Here is a 20,249-nt window from a genome sequence, read left to right on the forward strand (position 1 = left end):
GGAAAGGCGGCGTGTCGGAATAAGTGCAAAGGTGTACCAATAGGATCGTAGGCCTTGTACAATTCGGAGGCCTCTGAGTAGTTTCCTGCTCCTGCCTTGTTGACAGCGCATACCCGGTACTGGTACTCGTTGTTCTCCACAAGCCCGCTGACCTTCTGCCTGGTGTCTCGGATTGTGCCTTTCACCACCTGCGCAATAAACCATTAGCTTTGCAGCCGCTACCGGTCACGAGAAGACTCGCGCCAAAACGATCCACAAACCGACCTTGAACCACTGAAGACTCTTCTTTTCCCTTTTCTCCAGGTAGTAACCGTCGATGTCGCTGCCACCATCCAGAGCTGGTCTCTCCCAAAGTACCGTCATGGTTGACTTGGTGATCATGGAGACATGAGGCTTCGATGGCTCGCTGGGAGGACCTGTCGAAAATGAACGAGCCATCGGTTGATATCTGGTTGTGGTGGCAATTAACGCATTGCTTATTGCGTTTTCTACCAAAAGCGTTCTTGGCGACGATGGGCGCCGATTCCAGAGGGTCACCGACGCCATACTTGTTGATACCACGGACTCTGAATACGTATTCGTTGCCCTGGATGAGTCTGGGCACGTTAACGATGCAGTCGACAAGTTTCTCCGAGATGATGGACCACATGACTCTGCTGGTCTCCCTTTTTTCCACAAGGTAGTGCGTTACCATGGCACCACCCTCGTCACAAGGAGGAGACCACATGATGGTGATGTTGTCAGCGGTCACCTTCTTGAACTGGATCTCTCCAGCGGGGGGACCTGGCCTGTCTGTAAGTGGCAATCATACCATGTATTGCGATTGGGAACTCAGATAATGATGATCTTTGAACCAGAAACAAATATGGAAATTGATTTGAAGTACCTTGGATGAGCAATCTGACAGCCGCACAGGCTGAACCCAGGGAGTTCTTCAGCCGGACCTCATAGGTACCAGAGTTTAGGCGTGAGGTGTCCCTCAGGTACACACTTGTGGACTCAAAGATGTGTTTAAAGGACAGTTGGGCACTGGGTTTGAGTTCTCTTCCATCCTTCAGCCACTCAATGGTGGGAGCAGGCTTGGCAATGATGTTAAACTTGAGCTGGACATCCGAGCCCGCCCTGTGTTTCAACTCGTTCAAGTACTCTGCTGGTATTTCTATTTCTGGAGCACCTGAAGGAGAAGAAATACATACCTCCGATGAAAACCTACACTCAGCAGTTGAACATTTTGACTGCGCTTTTACGTACCAAAGGTGTCAACGCATGTGGCGGGTCCAGCTGTCATGGAAGGATTGCTCACCGAGCCTACGGCGTTCTTGGCCATGACTCTGAACTCATAGATCTGATCTTTAGTCAGGCCAGTCACAGTGTAGCGTGTATCTTTGATGTTGGTTAGGTTTGCCTTGGTCCACCTGCCATTGACTCCTTCTCTCTTCTCCACCAAGTACCCTGTGATCTGGGATCCTCCATCAAAGTTGGGCACCTGCCAGGCCAGGCTGATGGAGTTTTTGGTGATATCGCTAATGCGTAAAGCGGTGGGTGGTTCTGCAGGGAACAGATGGCACTGATAAGACAACAGCAAGTATAAAAAGAGTCCAAAGGAGCCGGGTTGCCGACACCGTGACTCACCACAGGCGTCAATTGCCAGCACTGCATCGGAAACCTTGCTGAATTCACTGATTCCAGCGGCGTTCTCTGCCGCCACCTTGAACTCATAAATGAGTCCGGCGTGAATGCTTGTGACCTTAAGGTGGCTGGCCCGGATGACCATTCTGTTGACTCTTTGCCACAGGATGCTGTTCCTGTCTTTCATCTGGAGATGGTAGCCAATGACTTGACTGCCTCCGTCCGACTTGGGCTCCTTCCAGGCTACAGTGATGGTCTCCCTGGTCACACCGGTGATCTCCGGAGTGGACGGCGCTTCAGGCAAGGCTGCGGGAAGACAACGAGTTATGAGGCTGGTGTCATGGTCACACGTGATCAGACATCAAAGGGCCAAATTGAAACAATCGACAGCCTTGATGACTACATACTGTACGGCAGGCGAACGGAAACAGCCGGCGAGTCAATGTGCTCGCTGACTCCATATCTGTTCTCGGCTCTAATCCTGAACTGGTACTCCAGGCCGGTTGTAAGCTTCTGGATCTTGATGGTACAGCGAGCCACAGCAGACGAGACGTCTGTCCAGCTGGCCGTGGTTGTCTCCCTCTTCTGGACGATGTAGTTTGTGATGGCGCTGCCACCCTCATAAGCAGGCGGCAGCCACTTCAGACTCACGCTGTCCTCCGTGATGTCAAACAGCTCCACGGGCCCCAGCGGAACACTGGGCCTGTCCAGAACCACAACGTTGACAAAGGACTTGGTGGTGCCACTCGAGTTGGAAGCGAGGATATCGTAACGCCCAGCGTCTCCCGCGACGCTTTCACGGAGCGTGATCCTAATGCTGTCGGGAGTGACCTCGGAGTTGAACCTCATGGTTGACTTGAGTATCACATTGTCCTTGGAGAGGGACACCTTGGGCAGTGGCCTGCCTGTCAACGGAATCTCACATTTGAGGGTGGAGCCAGCTCTGACATACACTGTGTTGTGGGGGAAGTCCTTCATCACAACCTCAGGAGATTCTTTGGGAAATGAGGAGAGAGAATTGCATCACTAAATTTGATGTCTGAGGAAACTGAAGAATCTCTCGGCTTTGGTGAAATACAAATACACAATATGCTTGATTCAATCAAAAATGTCACCATAACTTACCATATTGGTCTCTGACCAACACCGGGGTGATCATTTCTTTGACATCACTGAATCCAGCGTGGTTCTCAGCTCGGACTCTGAAGAAGTACTCGACGTTCTCCCTCAGACCAGACACGGTATACTGCAAGGACTTGGTTACGCCGCACTTGACCCACTTCTCCTGGCCTCTCTCCAACGTTTCCACTAAATATCCCGTAATTCTGCTGCCTCCACTCTGCTCGGGTTTGACCCAAGCCAGAGTTGCGCTTTCCTTGGTCACATCAGTAACAGCAAGCTTTGCCGGTGGGCTTGGTTTTTCTGGAGGGGGGAAACCCACACCAACAATGTGTTATGCTCATTTCGTATCGTCACATTCTGTGAAACATGACTTAATGAAAAGTACGATACCCGTGATCTTGGTTCCTTCTTTGGTCTCAGCAGGCACTCCGACGCCATACTCATTCTCGCCAGTCACTCTGAAGTAGTACACGCCGCCCTCTTGCAGGTCTGACACCTTGTATGTCAGCCTATGGCACGTGTCAGTCAGCTGAGTCCAGCCCTTCCTACTGGCCTCCCGGATATCCACCAGGTAGTTCTTTACCGGTCCTCCTCCTTCATTCTCGGGAGTATCCCATGTCACAGTTGCAGAGTTCTTGGTCACATCCTTGACCATGACACATGCTGGAGGTCCAGGAGAATCCAGGACTCTGACATTGAGAGTCAAGGAGGCAGTACCAGCTACATTGGACAAGGTGATTGTGTATTTTCCAGAATCGTTGCGAGTGGCTTTCTCTAAAGTGATTGAGGTGAACGTTTCTGTGGTGTCAATGACAGCACGGATCCTTAGGTCAACATCTGGCTTGCTCCAAGTCACACTGGGGATGGGTTTGCCTCTGAAGGGCACTGTCATGGTGAAGGAGCTACCATCCTTCACGATAAGAGTTTTCCTCATATCGTTGCTGATGTCAAAGATGGGCTCTTCTTCCCGTTCCTTGGCCAGCTGCTTGTCAGACTCTGGACTGGGGTCGCTGACTCCAATCTTGTTCATGGACTTCACCACAAACACGTACTCTGCACCAGGTGTCAGTCCTACCACTGTGAACTCTGTATTCTTGGTGTTCTGGACACCGACTGTCCATTCATCATCCAAAGTGTTTCTATATTCCACTCGGTATCCCGTCACGGGCGCACCGCCGTCGAACAGTGGCTTATTCCACGACAGAGTGACAGTGGACTTTGTGGAGTCAATGATCTTGGGCTTCGCTGGCGGGGAAGGCAAGAACTGGGGATCTTCTGCCTTGGTGAGCGGACAGGCAACGCTGGGAGCGCTAAGACCGGCAGCATTCTCTGCAAACACTCTGTATTCATACTCAGCGCCCTCACGAAGGTGTGATGCTTTGACTCTGAGGTCATAAACGGGTTTCTTGTTAACACGGCACCAGCGAAGGCCAGTCTTCTCTCTCTTTTCGATGACGTAGCCAGCAATGCTGCTGCCACCGTCAGAGACTGGTCTTTCCCAGCAGATGGTCATTGCCTCGCTGGTAACTGAGGTAACCTGAACATTAGTGGGAGCAGCGGGGACGGTGAACGGATCCATGGCCTTTGTTGGCTCACTTTCAAGGGCTTCGCCATCCCCATATTTGTTCACTCCTCTAACTCGGAAGATGTATTCATTTCCCTTAAGCAGCTTGGTGACTTTGCAGGTGGTGGCCTTCATGTCACCATGGACAAGAGTCCACGCCAGTCTGCTAGTCTCCCGTTTTTCGACAATGTAGTGCATAATATCAGCGCCGCCGTTCTCCCGAGGAGGTCCCCAGGTCAGAGTACATTTTTCTGCTGTCAAGCCAGACACAGCCAAGGGTCCCGAAGAAGGTCCGGGCCTGTCCAGAACCTTGCAGTTGATAGCCACAGACCGGGTTCCTGCCACATTGTGCAGAGTCAGAACGTACTGGCCAGAGTCTCTCCTGATAGCATCTCTTATCAGCAGGGTAGTTGCGAAGTTGGTGGTGGCGATTTCACACCTGGCCTTAGCCTCAATCTCCTTTCCATCCTTAGACCACGTCACGACAGGAAGCGGTCGCCCGGTAGTTTCAGCGTCAATTTGAATCATTTCTCCTGCTTTGATGACAAGCAGCTGTCTGAACTTTTCTTCCAAGATGATTGTGGGTGGATCGACATCATCTTTGACTTTTATAGGTCCAGTACTGTCGGAAGGAACGCTTAACACCTCGGCAGAATTCTTAGCGATAACGTGGAAGTCATACTGGACGTCTTCAGTTAGGCCTGTGACATCAAAGTAAGTGTCTTGCAGGTTGGTGAAGTTACACTTCAGCCAGCGGCCATTCGGAACCTCTTTGCGTTCAACAATGTAGCCTGTAATCTTGATTCCACCATCATGTTCTGGCTTGTCCCAGAAGAGGGAGACCGAGGTCCTGGTGATATTGGTGACTTTTAAATTGCGAGGAGGTTCACAAGGATTCCTTGCTGCCACCGGCTCACTGGCTTTGGACCCTGGACCGATGCCGGCAATGTTCTCCGCATAGACTCTAAACTGGTAGAGCAAGCCTTCTTCGATGCCACTCATCTTAAACTGACTCTCGGTCACAAGACCTCTGTTCACCTTGGTCCAAAGGATGCTGCTTTGATCCTTGCACTCAATGTGATAACCAACGACGGGGCTTCCACCATCCCTGATGGGTCGGTCCCAAACAACAAGCATGCCAGACTTGGTGGCATGGGAAACACGAACGTTGGCGGGAGAGCCCGGCGGTTCGAACGGATACTGAGCAACGACGGGGGCAGAGTCGACAGCGTGACTCTTGCCGTATCGATTCTCGGCTGCGACGCGGAACTGATATTCCGTTCCCTGAGTTAGACGGCACACTTTGAGGGAGGTCCTGGCGACGGTCGCAGACACAATCTGCCATACAGTTGTGGTCGTGTCTCTCTTTTCCACCACGTAATTATTAATCTGGCATCCGCCGTGGTAGGTCGGAGCATCCCAAGACAGAGATACAAAGTCAGCGCTCACCTCATCCATCTTAATGTTACTGGGCGGGCCCGGTTTGTCCAGGATGATAACAGAGATTTCACCTGTTGTCGTGCCCACTGCATTAGTAAGAGTGAGCTCATACTTTCCTACGTCTTCCCTGGTGGCATCCTTGATGACAATTTTCGACGAGCTCTGCGAGGTGAGAACATTGACTCGAGTGGTCTGCTTCAGCACCTGACCATCCTTCTTCCAGGTCACGTCAGGCTGCGGCCTGCCTTTGAAGGGAACGTCAATCTTCAGGTCATCTCCAGCTTTGACACTGTACGTGTTGAACAGCAGGTTGATGGTGGGCTTGACGGTGGTGTCCTGCACCAAAACGGGCTCAGCTAGAGGTTTGGGGTCACTCCTGCCCTTGTCGTTCACCGCCAAAACCCTGAAGAAGTACTCCTCGTCTGTTGCAAGACCTTCAACGGTGGCCTCGAGTGCTTTAACTTCACTGCACAAACTCCACACTTCGTCTCCGTAGGGCTGCATCTCCACAATGTAGCCTGTAATCTTGCTGCCACCATCATGGTCAGGTTTCTCCCAGGACAGAGTGACAGTGTGGCGAGTGACGTCCATCAGCTGCACTCTGCCAGGAGGCAAAGGAGCCTCAGAGACTTTGACTTGTTCCGTGGAGGCGGGCAGACCCACACCAAGTTCATTTACAGCCAGCACGCGGAAGTAATACCGGCCTCCCTCCTGTAGGTCAGAGATCATGTAAGAGTTCCTCACACAATTGGTGCTCACGCTGGTGAAGGCCATTCTCTTCTGCTCTCTCTTCTCCACAACGTAATGAGATATCTTTGCCCCTCCGTCGATAAGAGGCGGCTCCCAGCAGAGAGAGACTGAATTTCTTTTCACGTCTTTCACTTCAAGGTTCGTGGGGGCGCTAGGTGAGTCCAGGACTCGGACGTTGATGAAGGCCGATTTAGAACCGCTCATGTTCTCCAGCGTCAGTACATATTTCCCGGTATCAAATCGGTCGACGTTCTCAATCACTAACATGGTGTAGGAGCTCGTCACCTCAATCTGAGCACGCTCGTTGAGAGTGCCGTCTGCCTTTGACCACCGGACCTCGGGCTCAGGCTTCCCTCGGATTGTGACAAATAGACGCAAGGACGCTGTGGCCCTGACGTTGACCATCTTTCTTAGATCGCAGTCCAGTTCAATTTCGGGAGCTTCCAGCTTCTCAGCGGCGATGATGCTGCCAGGCAGGTCTACGTGTTCACCCACGCCCTCGCAGTTAACGGCGCAGATGCGGAAACGGTACTCTGCGTTCTCCCTCAATTTCTTCACTGTGTAGTTGGTAGCCTGCACCCCAGTTTGTGGGGTGCAAACGACCCATTCATCCGCTTCGGCCTCCTTCATTTCAACAATGTAACCGCTGACGGGTGCTCCGCCATCATATATAGGCCTCGTCCAGGTTAAGGAGACCGTTGTGCTGGAATGGTCGGCGACCTTCGGGTTGTTTGGGGGTCCTGGTGGGTAAATGGCATCGCACGCCTTGATGTATTGAGTCGGTGCACTGGGCGTGCCCACGCCAGCGGCATTTTCAGCAGAGACCCTGAATTCGTAAGAGTGGCCCTCGGTGAGACCGGTGCATCGGAACCTCAGGTCGGTCAGCCTCTTCTTGTTGCATTTGCTCCATCGGATGCCGTCCTTGTCACGTTTGTCAAGGATGTATCCCTCAATCTCGGCTCCCCCGTTGCTCTCTGGCCGTTCCCAGGTGAGCACAATGGAGTCTCTGGTGATGGCACCGGCCTCTGGTATGCTCGGTGCGCTCGGGGTGGTGAATGGATTGCGTGCGACAACTGGCTCAGATTCGAGTTGCTCTCCAACACCGTATTTGTTGACAGCCGTGACTCGGAAGATGTACTCGTTCCCAGGCAGCAGTTTGGTGACTTTATAGCTGATGGCTTGTATGTTGGGCTCCACCATAGTCCACGACAAACGGCTGGTTTCTCTCTTTTCGATGATATAGTGTGAAATGCCAGCTCCGCCGTCCTGCGAGGGATGGTTCCAATGCAGATAACACTTTTCAGCAGTAACGCCTTTGACCTTTAACGGGCCCTCCGGTGGGCCGGGTCTATCTAGAACCTTGACGTTAGCCGGCATGTTTTTAACTCCTCCCACGTTCACGAGTTTGAGAACAAAGTGTCCCCCGTCTGTGCGGATGCAGTCTTTCACTGTCAAGACGGTGCGTGTGAGTGTGGTCTTGATCTCCATTCTTGGCGTAGTCTTGTCAATCTCCTTCCCATCCTTTAACCAGATGACCTCAGGCAGAGGCTTGCCGGTGTAGTCTGCGTCAATGACAAACGTTTCGCCAGCACGAACCACCGTTAGGTCCTTGAATTTGGAATCCATGGTTGCTTCGGGGGCCTCAATTTCATCTTTGGCAGTTATTTCTCCTGTGCTTGGAGAGGGACGGCTGGATGTGCCTGCTGCATTCTTGGCCACAACTCTGAACTCATAAATGCAGTCCTCAGTCAGGCCAGTGATCGTGAACTGGGTGTTAAGGATGTTGGTGAAGCTGGCCTTCATCCAGCGAGTATCCGGGTGTTTCCTCCTTTCAACCACGTAGCCGGTAATCACGCTGCCTCCGTCGTACGCTGGAGCGGCCCACCGAAGCGTGACGTGGTTTCGTGTTATTTCAATGGCCTCGGGAGTACCCGGTGCGTCACAGGGGTCCCGAGCGACGGTGCTTTCGGAGACTTTGCTCACGGGACTTAGTCCTGCAATGTTTTCGGCACACACCCTGAATTCATACTCGATGCCCTCCTCCAGATCACCGGTCTTGAACCGTGCATCGGGGATAAGCAGCTTGTTGAGCTGAGTCCACAGGAGACTGTTCTTCTCCTTCCTTTCCAGATGGTAACCAAGAATGGGACTGCCACCATTGTTTAGGGGCGGCTTCCACTCTACCACCATGCTGTCCTTGGTCGCCGCGGTCACAACAGGTGCCACTGGTGCGTCGGGCACACTGAATGGATACCGAGCCATGACTTGTGGTGAGACAATAGCGGAACTCTTTCCATATCTGTTCTCAGCAGACACTCTGAATTGATATTCCACTCCAGTCTTCAGGTTGCTGACCTTGATGGTTGTTCTGGCGATGGTCGCAGACACAATCTGCCAAGCTGTGCTGGTGGTGTCTCTCTTCTCGACAATGTAGTTGTTAATTTGACAGCCGCCAGTATACGTTGGTGGTTCCCAGGAGAATGTCACGTAATTGGAGCTCACTTCGTCAATCTTCACAGGACCGGTGGGCGGACCCGGTTTATCGAGAACGATAACGGTGATCTCCTCGGTTGCAGTTCCGACATTGCTGGTAGCTGTGACGGTGTATTTGCCGGAATCCTCCCTCTTTGCATCCTTGATGCACAGCTTTGTCGATGTAGGGGTACCAGATACATTGAGCCTGGTCGTCTCTCTAAGAGCCTGTCCTTCTTTCTTCCACTCCACTGTCGGGACTGGACGCCCAGTCACTGGAATCTCAATCTTCAAATCTTCACCATTTTGCAAACTATACGTGTTGAATGTCATGCTGAATCCGGGCAACATGGTCAAATCCATGGCTATGACCGGTGCGGCGAGAGCCCTAGGGTCACTCTTACCTTTGTCATTAAAGGCAGATACTCTGAAAAGATACTCGTGTCCGGCAGTGAGGCCTGTGACCGTGCCTTCGCAGGTCTTGGTGGTGGTGGCCTCCACCCATTCCTCAGAGTCCATCGTTTGCATTTCGATGTAGTAACCGATAATCCTGCTTCCTCCGTCGTGGACTGGCTTCTCCCATGACAGCGAGGCTGTTGTTTTAGTGACTTCGGTTAAATTGACTTTACCGACTGACAGAGGAGGCTCAGCGGTCTTAACCGAGTCTGTCGTCTCAACGGGTAGTCCGACACCAAACTCATTTTCGGCAAGGACCCGGAAGTAGTAAACGATTCCCTCGGTGAGCCCGGTTACTCGATAGCTGGTCTTTGTGCACTTGTTGTCTACGTTGGCATAAACCTTCCTGTTGGACTCACGCTTTTCGACCAGATAATTCTTTATTCTTGCACCCCCGTCAATAAGAGGGGGCTCCCAACTCAGGGTGACGCTCTCGCGTTTGACATCTTTGACGATCAGGTTCATGGGCGCTCCTGGGGTGTCCAGAACTTTGACAGCTACAAATGCAGATTTGGTGCCTGCGCTGTTTTGCAGATTGAGGACATATTTCCCGGCATCATGTCTGTCACAGATATCGATGGAGAGCTGCGTGTAGTCATCTTCCATTTCAAGTTGAACTTTACTGGGAAGTTCACCGTCCTCCTTGGCCCAGCTAATCTCCGGTGTAGGACGACCCTTAAATGGAATGCCAATTCTCATGGGGGCTCCCGCACGGACGGTAATGCCCTTTCGAAGTTCTGCATCCAGAATCATCTCCGGGGCATTCATCTTGTCCACAGGCGTAAGTGTGCCCAGGACCTGGCTCGGCTCCCCAATGCCCAGCTTGTTGATGGCACAGACGCGCACTTTGTATTCCTGATGCTCAGTCAACTTGGTGATGGTAAACCTGGGGACATTTACTCCAGAAGGTGGCGTGCAAATAGTCCACTCCTCCTCATCAGCCTTGGTGACTTCAACAACGTAACCTTGAATCTCGCAGCCACCATCATATATGGGCCTGTGCCATGCCAGACTTATGGAGTCCTTTGTGGTGTCTGTCACATGAACGTCGGTGGGGCTGCCAGGCTCAAAAGTGGGGTCACAGGCTTTCAGGTAAGGTGTGGGAGGGCTCGGCTGACTCACGCCAGCTGCATTCTCGGCAGACACCCTGAATTCATATTCGTGGTCCTCGGTCAGTCCCGTCACTCGGAAACGCAAGTCCGTTACCCTGCGCTTGTTACACTTGGTCCACCTTATGCCAGCCCGATCTCTCTTTTCCACAATGTAGCCAACAATTTCACTGCCTCCGTTGGTCTCGGGGCGGTTCCAGCAGACAGTCATGGAGTCCCTGGTAATGTTGGTGATGTCAATCTCTCGAGGTGTGCCAGGCGGGACAAATTGATTCCTCATTATAACTGGAGCTGACTCTAGAGCCTCCCCCTCGCCATATTTGTTGACCGCCATGACCCTGAAGATGTATTCGTTACCCTTCAAGAGTTTGGTGACCTTGAACATGGTGGCAACGCAATCACTGGAGACCACAGTCCACGCCAGTCGGCTGGTCTCTCTCTTCTGAATGACGTAGTGAGAAATGCCGCTGCCACCGTCATGCCTCGGCGGAAGCCACGACAGGGAGCACTTCTCCTCTGTGACATTGCTGACAGTGAGAGGACCCTCCGATGGACCCGGTCTGTCGAGGACTTTCACGCTGAACGGGACAGTTTTGCTGCCGGCCACGTTGGTCAGTAGCAGTGTGTACTGGCCGCCGTCCACTCTGATGGCATCCTTCACAACAAGAAGAGCCTTAAAGTCTTCATTTTTAATCTCCGCTCGGGCCGAGTTCTCCACTTCAACATCTCCCTTAAACCACTGAGCTGTAGGAACGGGCTTTCCGTCCACTTTGGCCTCCAAACTGAATGTGTCCCCAGCATTGACGACGAGCGTCTGATTGTACATGGCGTCCGTCTCACAGCCGGGCGGGTTAACTTTGTCTATCGCCGTGATGGATCCGGTGCTCTCGGAAGGCTTGCTGACTGCACCGGCCGCGTTCCTTGCAATGACCCTAAAGTCATATTTGCTGTTTTCTGTCAAGCCGGTGACCGTGAATTCAAGGCTCGTGACGTTTGCAAAGCTGGCCTTCATCCACTTGCCTTCAGGAAGATCCCGTTTCTCCACTACATATCCAATAATTAGACTTCCGCCGTTGTACTGCGGGGCGGCCCACCTGAGCTTCACTGAGTGTCTGGTCACAATCAGTGCTACTGGACACCCAGGAGGATCACACGGATCGCGGGCCACATAGACCTCTGAGACTTTACTGCACTTTCCAATGCCGACAATGTTCTCGGCGCAGACCCTGTATTCATACTCGATGCCTTCCTCCAGAGGAGTGGACTTGAACCTGCAGTCTTGGACGAGAGTCTTGTTAATCTTGGTCCAAAGTATGCTGTTCTTCTCTTTCCTTTCAAGATGATAGCCCAGGATAGTGCTGCCGCCATCAGATGGAGATTTGTGCCACTCCACGACCATGTAGTCTTTAGTGTATGAAGACACAAACGGCGTGCCCGGTGGCCCGGGCTCTTGGAATGGATACTGCGCCACGACCGGGTCCGAATCAATGGCATAACTCTTGCCGTATCTGTTCTCAGCATAGATTCGGAATTGATATTCCGCACCGGTCTTCAGATTGCCCACTTTGAGTGTCGATCTGGCCACGGTGGCAGAAACCACTGCCCAGTTGGTGGTGGTTGTGTCTCGTTTTTCGACAACATAGTTTGATATTTGGCAGCCGCCTGTATAAGTGGGAGGTTCCCATGTAAGGGTGATACTCTCTGCACTGACATCATCCAATTTGACAGGTCCCATCGGCGGTCCAGGCTTGTCTAAAGTGATAACTTCGACAGTGGCTTCCTTGGATCCCAGATCGTTGGCAACGGTGATGGTGTACATGCCTTCGTCCTCTCTCGTGGCATCCTTTATCGTGAGTGTGGTCTGATGCGGTGAATCTGTGACGTTTACCCTGGTGGTCTGCTTGAGGACGGCTCCATCCTTGGACCAAGAGATGGTCGGCTTTGGATGTCCCGCAATTGGCACTTCCATCTTGAGGTCGTGTCCCACTTGAACACTGTAGCTACTGGCTTTAGGACGAACGGCAGGCTCGATCACAAGGTCCGTTGCGACGACCGGCTGAGCCAGTTGCCTGGGGTCGCTCCTGCCCTTGTCGTTGACAGCCACCACTCGGAACTGATACTCTTCTCCCTTGAGCAAGTTACTCACTCGGGCCTCGGTTGCCTTCCCACTGGCACAGACGGACCAGGAGTCAGTGTCCCTTGGAGCCAGTTCAACTTCGTAGTGGCTTATCCGGCTGCCGCCATCATGTAAGGGCTTCTCCCACGTCAAGGTGACGCTACTGTGCGTGACGTCAACAACGCTGACTTTACCGGGGGGCTGCGGCTTCTCAGATACCTTGATCGGCTCAATGGTTTTGGCAGGCAGACCGATGCCGTACTCGTTCTCAGCCATCACTCTAAAGAAGAATATTCCACCCTCTGGCAGAGATTCTACTTTCCATGTCATCTTATTGCAGACGGTGACTGGGGAGTAAACCTTACGAGTGCTCTCCCGCTTCTCCACGATGTACTGCTTAATCTTTGAGCCGCCGTCGATGAGCGGAGGCTCCCACGTCAGGGTGACGGAGTTCTTGGTGATCTCCTTGACGAAAAGGTTATTTGGAGGGCTCGGGGAGTCCAGGACTCTGACGCTGATGAAGGCGCACTTTATTCCACTGGCGTTCTCTGCAGTAAGCGTGTATTTGCCACTGTCAAATCGGTCCACGTTCTCAATGACAAGCGATGCGTAGCTGTCTGTGTTATCAATTTGGGCTGTCTCCTTAATCTCCCCATCAGCCTTGCCCCATTTGACCTCAGGGGCGGGACGACCTCTCACGGGAACAAAGAGCCTAAGTGTGCTTGCGGCTCTGACGTTGATCATCTTTCTCATATCGGCATCGAGGTCCAGGTCTGGAGCTTCGAGCTTTTCTTCCAGAACGATTTTCCCCGGGAAATCAGCTTGCTCGCCGACACCCATTTTGTTGATGGCGCACACTCTGAACTGATACTCGTGCTTCTCCAGGAGCTTTGTCACTGTAAAGTACGTTTCTGCGATTCCAGAGGAAGGAGTGCATATGAACCACTCGTCTGATGCACTGTTGCATGCTTCTACAATGTAGGCCTGAATCTCACAGCCACCGTCATAGATGGGTTTACCCCAGGTCAAGGAAACGGTGGATCTTGACGTGTCCACCACCTTGGGATTGTTTGGCGGGCCTGGTTTGAAGATAGGATCCAAGGCTTTGTAATATGTTGTCGTGGGACTGGGCGTTCCGATGCCGGCAGCATTCTCTGCAGAGACTCTAAATTCATAGCTGTGGTTTTCTAGAAGACCGCTAACTCTGAAACGGAGCTCGCTTACGTTACGCTTATTGCACCTGGTCCATCTAACGCCGTCCTTGTCACGTTTCTCCACAACATAACCTTGAATGGCGCTGCCGCCGTCGTTACTCGGCCGTTCCCAGGTCACTACCATGGAGTCTTTGGTAATCGTGGAGACCTCGACCTCTCTTGGTGGGTCGGGCGGGACAAATGGATTTTTGGCAATCATGGGCTCGGATTCCAGAGGCTCACCGACTCCATATTTGTTCACTGCAATCACTCGAAAGATGTATTCGTTACCGGGGAGAAGCTTGGTGATCTTCAGGTTGAGGGTTTGAACCTTCTGTTCAACTACTGTCCAAACCAGTCTGCTCGTCTCTCTCCTTTCAACAATGTAATGTGAGACATCGCTACCGCCATCTTGGAAAGGTGGTTTCCAGGAAATGGAACATTTCTCATTTGTTACACCGTAGATTGAAATAGGGCCCTCTGGCGGACCAGGCCTGTCCAGAACTTTGACAAGAATGTTCACAGATCTCTCTCCACCTACATTCTTTACCAGCAACGTGTACTGGCCCCCATCGACACGAATGGCTTCTTTGACAACAATGCAGGCCAAAAAGTCTGTGTTCTTGATTTCCAGGCGTGCTGCTTCACTCATGACTTGACCCTCCTTCAGCCATTGTACCGTGGGTACGGGTTTGCCGGAGAAAGCCGCCTCGAGCGTGAAGGACTCTCCGGCGTTCACGACCACAGCCTGGGAGTATTTGGCATCTAAGTCAATTTGGGGCGGATCCACCTCATCCTTGGCAGTGATGGCTCCGGTGGAGTCGGACGGTTGACTGCTCACACCAGCTGCATTTTTTGCAATGACGCGGAACTCATAAATCTGATCTTCAGTGAGACCCGTGACAACAAATGAAGTCTCGATGACGTTGGCAAAACTGGCCTTCATCCAGCGTCCGGCTCCTTCCTTCTTCTCTACCACATAGCCAGTGATTTTTATGCCACCATCATACTCAGGTTTGGCCCATCGGAGGGTCACCTGGTTTCTGGTTACGATAACAGCCTCCGGCTTTCCTGGTCTGTCACAAGGGTCTCTGGCTACCTGCAAATCACTCACGACGCTTGCTTTGCTTAGGCCGACAATGTTCTCAGCATAAACTCTGAACTCGTATTCAATACCCTCTTCCAGGCCAACCGCTTTGAATCGGGTTTCTGGGATAAGCTGTTTGTTATGCTTCACCCACAGAATACTGTTTTTCTCTTTGAGCTCCACGTGGTAGCCCAGGATCTTACTTCCACCATCACTGCTGGGTTTATCCCATACGACCAGCATGCTCTCCTTGGTGGCTGACTGGACAACCACGGAACGTGGTGAAGCGGGTACGTCGAATGGATATTGAGCCACTATGATTTCAGACAGCAGCGCAGAGGACTTGCCATAGCGGTTCTCTGCGGCAATCCTGAATTGGTACTCGCATCCGGTCTTCAGACGTACAGCTTTTATAGTGGTTCTGGCTACCGTGGCCGATACAATCTGCCAGTTAGTGGTCGACGTGTCTCTCTTCTCCACGACATAATTGTTGATGCTACAGCCACCGTCGTACTCTGGCGGATTCCAGGACAAGATCACACTGTCTGCAGTGACTTCGTCCAGCTTGATTGGGCCAGTCGGAGGGCCTGGCTTGTCTAGGACCACCACGTTTATGTTTGCGGTTGCCTCTCCTGCTGTGTTGCTAAGTTTGATGGAATACACGCCCACATCATCTCTACAGGCCTCCTTAATGACCAGGAAAAGGTTCTTGTTGGTGCTTTCAGCGTGAACTCTCGTCGTCTCCTTGAGGGCGACCCCGTCTTTTAACCACGTCGCTGTTGCTTTGGGACAAGCGGCATAAGGCACGTCAATCTTCAGATCATCTCCGGCTAGCACACTAAAGGTGCTGAAAGCCAGTTTGAAGGTTGGCGCTATAACCAGATCTTTGGCCACCACTGGCATGCTGAGAGAACGTGGATCACTAACTCCCTTTTCATTGGTTGCTGAGATACGGAACATGTACTCCTCTCCCTGCGTTAAACCCGTTACAATTGCCTCATTGGTCTTGACCGCCATAACCTGGGTCCACTTTTCACTATCACTCGCCTGCATCTCAACAATGTATCCGGTGATTCTGCTGCCACCGTCATGGTCGGGCTTCTCCCAGGTGAGTGTAACGCTGGTGCCGGTAACCTCGCGGAGAGTCACCTTTCCTGGAGGGAGGGGTCTCTCCGACACCTTAATGGGGTCAAACGTCTCCACCGGGAGGCCGATGCCATATTCGTTCTCAGCCAAAACTCTGAAGAAGTACATCTTGCCTTCCTCCAGTTCTCCAACTTTCCAGCTGGATTTGTGGCAGCTTGAACTCACAGTGGAGTAGGCCTTCCTGGTTGACTCGCGTTTCTCAACAATGTAGTTGCGGACTCTGGAGCCGCCATCAATTAAAGGCGCATCCCAAATGAGCGAGACCGAATCTTTGGTAACCTCCTTGATGAGAAGGTTCTGAGGTGCCCCGGGGGTGTCGAGTACCCTGACGTTGACAAAAGCACTCTTACTTCCCGAGGCATTTTCCACAGTGACTATGTATTTACCACCATCAAACCTGTCAACATTTTCAACTTGCAGAGTGGTGAATGATGACGTGACCTCAACGATAGCTTTGTCTAGGGACTCCCCGTGCTCTCTTGACCATTTGACGTCAGGTGCCGGCCTGCCTTTAATCGGCACAAAGAGTCTGAGTGTGCCACAGGCTCGGATGCAGACCACCTTACGGAGATCCGTTTCGAGTTCAATTTCAGGAGGTAGTAACCTGTCCTCGGCTTTTGGAGTTCCGGGGACAGCAGCGGGCTCTCCCACACCCTCGCAGTTGGTGGCACAGATGTTGATCTTGTAGTCTTGGTTCTCTTTCAGCCCAGTGATGGTGAAGGAGGTAGCTGTCCATCCCTTCTTAGGAGTGTGAATTGTCCATTCATCCTCTTCTGGCAGGCAAGTCTCCACAATGTAGCCAGTGATTTCAGAACCACCATCATAGATGGGCTTATTCCATGCAAGAGTGATGGAAGACTTGGTCGTGTCTAGAACTCTCGGGTTCCCCGGAGGTCCTGGTTGGAATATTGTGTCCATGGCTTTGTAGAACGGACTCAAGGGACTCGGCTGGCTCAGTCCGGCATTGTTCTCTGCAAAAACTCTGAACTCATACTCGTGACCCGGTGTGAGGCCAGAGGCCTTAAACCGAAGGTCCGTTACAGTCCTTTTGTTGCACTTCACCCAGCGCAGTCCAGTCTTATCCCTTCTCTCAATGACGTAAGTGTTAATTCTGCTCCCTCCGTCATGCTCGGGGCGCTCCCAGCAGACCACCATTGAGTCTTTGGTGATGGTCGTGACCTCCGGCTGCCCGGGCGGGTCACTGGGAACGTAGGGATTGGCACATATGACAGGCAGGGACTCCACCGGCTCTCCAATGCCATACTTATTCACAGCCATAACTCTGAAGACATACTCATTGCCCTGCAGAAGCTTGGTGACCTTGAACCTGTTTGCTTGGAGATCTGTGGCCACGTTTGTCCAGGCCAACCTGCTGGTTTCCCGCTTCTGAATGATGAAGTATTCAATCTTGGCACCGCCGTCATGTGTCGGATGCAGCCAGTTGAGGACACACTTCTCTGCGGCAATGTCGGTAACCGTTAAGGAATCTGGCGGTCCCGGTCGATCAAGGACCTTGACGTTGAAAGTGAATTTAGCGTAGCCGCCAGGGTTACTGGCAGTAAGGGTGAACGCACCGCCATCTCTTCTCAACGAGTCTTTGTTGATTAAACTTGTGTGGAAAGCAGACATCTTGATCTCCAACTTTCCGGTATCTTCGAGTTCTTTCCCGTCCTTGGTCCACACGAGTGAGGGGATGGGCCGGCCCGTCACGTCGGCCTCCAGTGTAAACACCTCTCCGGCCATGACAACAACATTGCTACTGTAAATGGAGTCGACATTGAGCCGGGGCTCCTCAAGGTCATCCCTGCATGTGATGGCTTCCGAGGGTTGGGAAGGTGCACTCACAGCTCCTGCTGAGTTGCGAGCCAACACGCGGAATTCGTAAACTCCGTCTTCAATCAGACCGCTGACTGTGTAGACCGTCTCGAGGATGTTGTTGAAGTTGGCTTTGAGCCAGCGCCCGCTTGGCAGCTCTCTCCTCTCCACGGTGTATCCGGTAATGGGGAATCCTCCATCTGCCTCTGGTTTGGTCCAGGAAACGGTCACCTCGTGTCTGGTGATGTTCAGTGCCAAGGGTCTGCCTGGCGGATCCACCGGATCCAGAGCGTGCAATGGGTCAGAGGGTTTGCTGGGTTTGCTGAGACCAGCCAGGTTTTCAGCAATAACACGATGTTGATATTCAATTCCATCAACCAGGCCAGTTGATTTGAAGATGTTCCCCACCACAAGAGATTTGCTGATTGGCTGCCACAGAATGCTGTTCCGCTCTTTTCGTTCCACATGGTAGCCCAGAATGGCGCTGCCCCCATCCAAAGCTGGCTCGTTCCAACTCAGAGTCATTGCATCCTTATTGTGGGATGTGACTGCAGGTGGGCCTGGCTGGCCTGGGACATCAAACGGATAGGTCGCCACCACCGGCTCAGAGACAATGGCTGGTCCAATGCCGTATCGATTTTGGGCCTTAACACGGAACTGATATCCGGTTCCGGTGATGAGCCGGGCTGCCTTAAATGTGGTGCGTATGACAGTGGCTGCTAACTCCACCCAGGAAGTACCGGTGGTCTCCCGCATTTCAACAATGTAATTGTTGATGGGAACACCTCCGTCATTCTCAGGGGCCTCCCAGGACATAAGGATATAATCGGACGAGACTTCGTCCATCTTTATGGGACCGGTGGGTGGACCTGGAATATCGTGGACTAATACTGTGATTGTTTCAGTCACTGTGCCCAGCATATTCTTTCCTGTCATCGAATACTGGCCTCCATCAGTCCTCTTGATTTCGCCAATGTTGAGGATGGTTGACGTTGCTGTGGTTTCTGTGTTGATTCTTTGCGTCTCTCTGAGAGCAGTGTCTCCTTTCTTCCAAGACACAACAGGTTTGGGTTTTCCAAGCACCGGAATCTCTACCTTAACCCGGTCGCCAGCCTTGGCAATGACCGTCTTCTGGTAGACACCACGTAGATCAAATGACGGAGCCGATGTTTGCTCCTTAATAATCGCTGGTCTGCTCTCGCGTGGATCGCTTCTACCCGAAGCGTTGACCGCCATTATGCGGAACGTGTATTCTTCCCCCTCGATCAGATTGGTCACAGTGTAGTCCAGAGCCTTGATGGCAGCAACGTGGAGCCAATGCTCAGTGTCCTTCATCTGGGCCTCAATGACATAGCCTGTGATCAAGCTACCACCATCGTGAAGAGGCTTGGTCCATGCCAAGCTGGCGCTGTCCGCCGTAACATCAGTGATGTACAGGTTTTCTGGCGGCGAAGGGGCCTGAGAGGCCCTGATTGGGTCGGCAGTTTCAGCGGGCTCGCCAACGCCGAGGTCATTCTCGGCAGAGATGCGGAAGTAGTAGTAAGCGCCCTCCTCCAGGTCAGTGAATTTGAAGGCGCACTTCTGCCAGTCGGTGCTCAGGACAGTGTAGGCCTTCTTTGTGGCCTCTCTCTTTTCAATGATGTAGTTGTGGATCTTAGAGCCACCGTCAATGATGGGGATCTCCCACTGAAGGGTTATGCTCGTTTTAGCAATCTCTCTCGGTTTGAGATTCACCGGGGGCCCCGGTGTGTCCAAGACCCGAACATTTATGAAGCCAGTCTTCTTTCCGGCCACGTTCTCCAGGCAGAGGTTGTACTTTCCGGCATCGTATCTAGTGCAGTCGGGGATGACCAGCAGGGTGTAAGACTCAGTGGTGTCAATGTGCGCACGCAGTTTCAGATTGACGTCATCTTTGGTCCAGGTGACTTCTGGCACAGGACGGCCTCGGATGGGAACAAAAAGACGTATCGACGTGCGGGCCCTGACTACCAGGGATTTGCGGAGTTCGGCGTCTAGCTCAAAGTCTGGAACAGACTCCTGGTCCACAAGTTCTGTTACTTTCTCAACCTCTGCAGGTTCGCCAACCCCCTCTGAGTTCACAGCTCTGACTCTGAACTGGTATCTGCCTCCCTTCTGCAGTTTTCCGATAACATAGACAGTAGCCTTCAGCTGGTACTCTGTCTCTGTCTCCCAGTCATCATGCCCTTCCTTTTTATACTCCACAATGTATCCATCCACTGGCAGCCCGCCGTCGTAGTGGGGTCGGCCCCAGGTGAACGTGGCAGACGTCTTCGTGGTGTCCGCAATCCTTGGGTTGGAAGGAGGGCCTGGTGGATCTGATGAAGAGGGA

The 20,249-nt window shown here is 52.4% G+C and overlaps 1 protein-coding gene across 1 annotated transcript in view; it reads right to left on the reverse strand.

Annotated features, from left to right (window-relative positions):
* ttn.2 (titin, tandem duplicate 2) overlaps positions 1–20,249 on the reverse strand; it is a 163,089-nt gene that overhangs the window by 24,491 nt on the left and 118,349 nt on the right. Inside the window, exons 214-222 of the mRNA XM_061286865.1 lie at positions 3,142–20,235; positions 2,755–3,051; positions 2,037–2,624; positions 1,633–1,935; positions 1,252–1,548; positions 887–1,174; positions 493–792; positions 265–416; positions 38–188 (exon numbers count right to left, since the gene is read on the reverse strand). Of these exons, the coding sequence (XP_061142849.1) occupies positions 38–188; positions 265–416; positions 493–792; positions 887–1,174; positions 1,252–1,548; positions 1,633–1,935; positions 2,037–2,624; positions 2,755–3,051; positions 3,142–20,235 (19,470 nt within the window). The remainder of the gene's footprint in view (positions 1–37; positions 189–264; positions 417–492; positions 793–886; positions 1,175–1,251; positions 1,549–1,632; positions 1,936–2,036; positions 2,625–2,754; positions 3,052–3,141; positions 20,236–20,249) is intronic.

Source organism: Syngnathus typhle, linkage group LG9 (genome assembly GCF_033458585.1).
Source record: "Syngnathus typhle isolate RoL2023-S1 ecotype Sweden linkage group LG9, RoL_Styp_1.0, whole genome shotgun sequence".
Lineage (NCBI taxonomy): Eukaryota > Metazoa > Chordata > Actinopteri > Syngnathiformes > Syngnathidae > Syngnathus > Syngnathus typhle.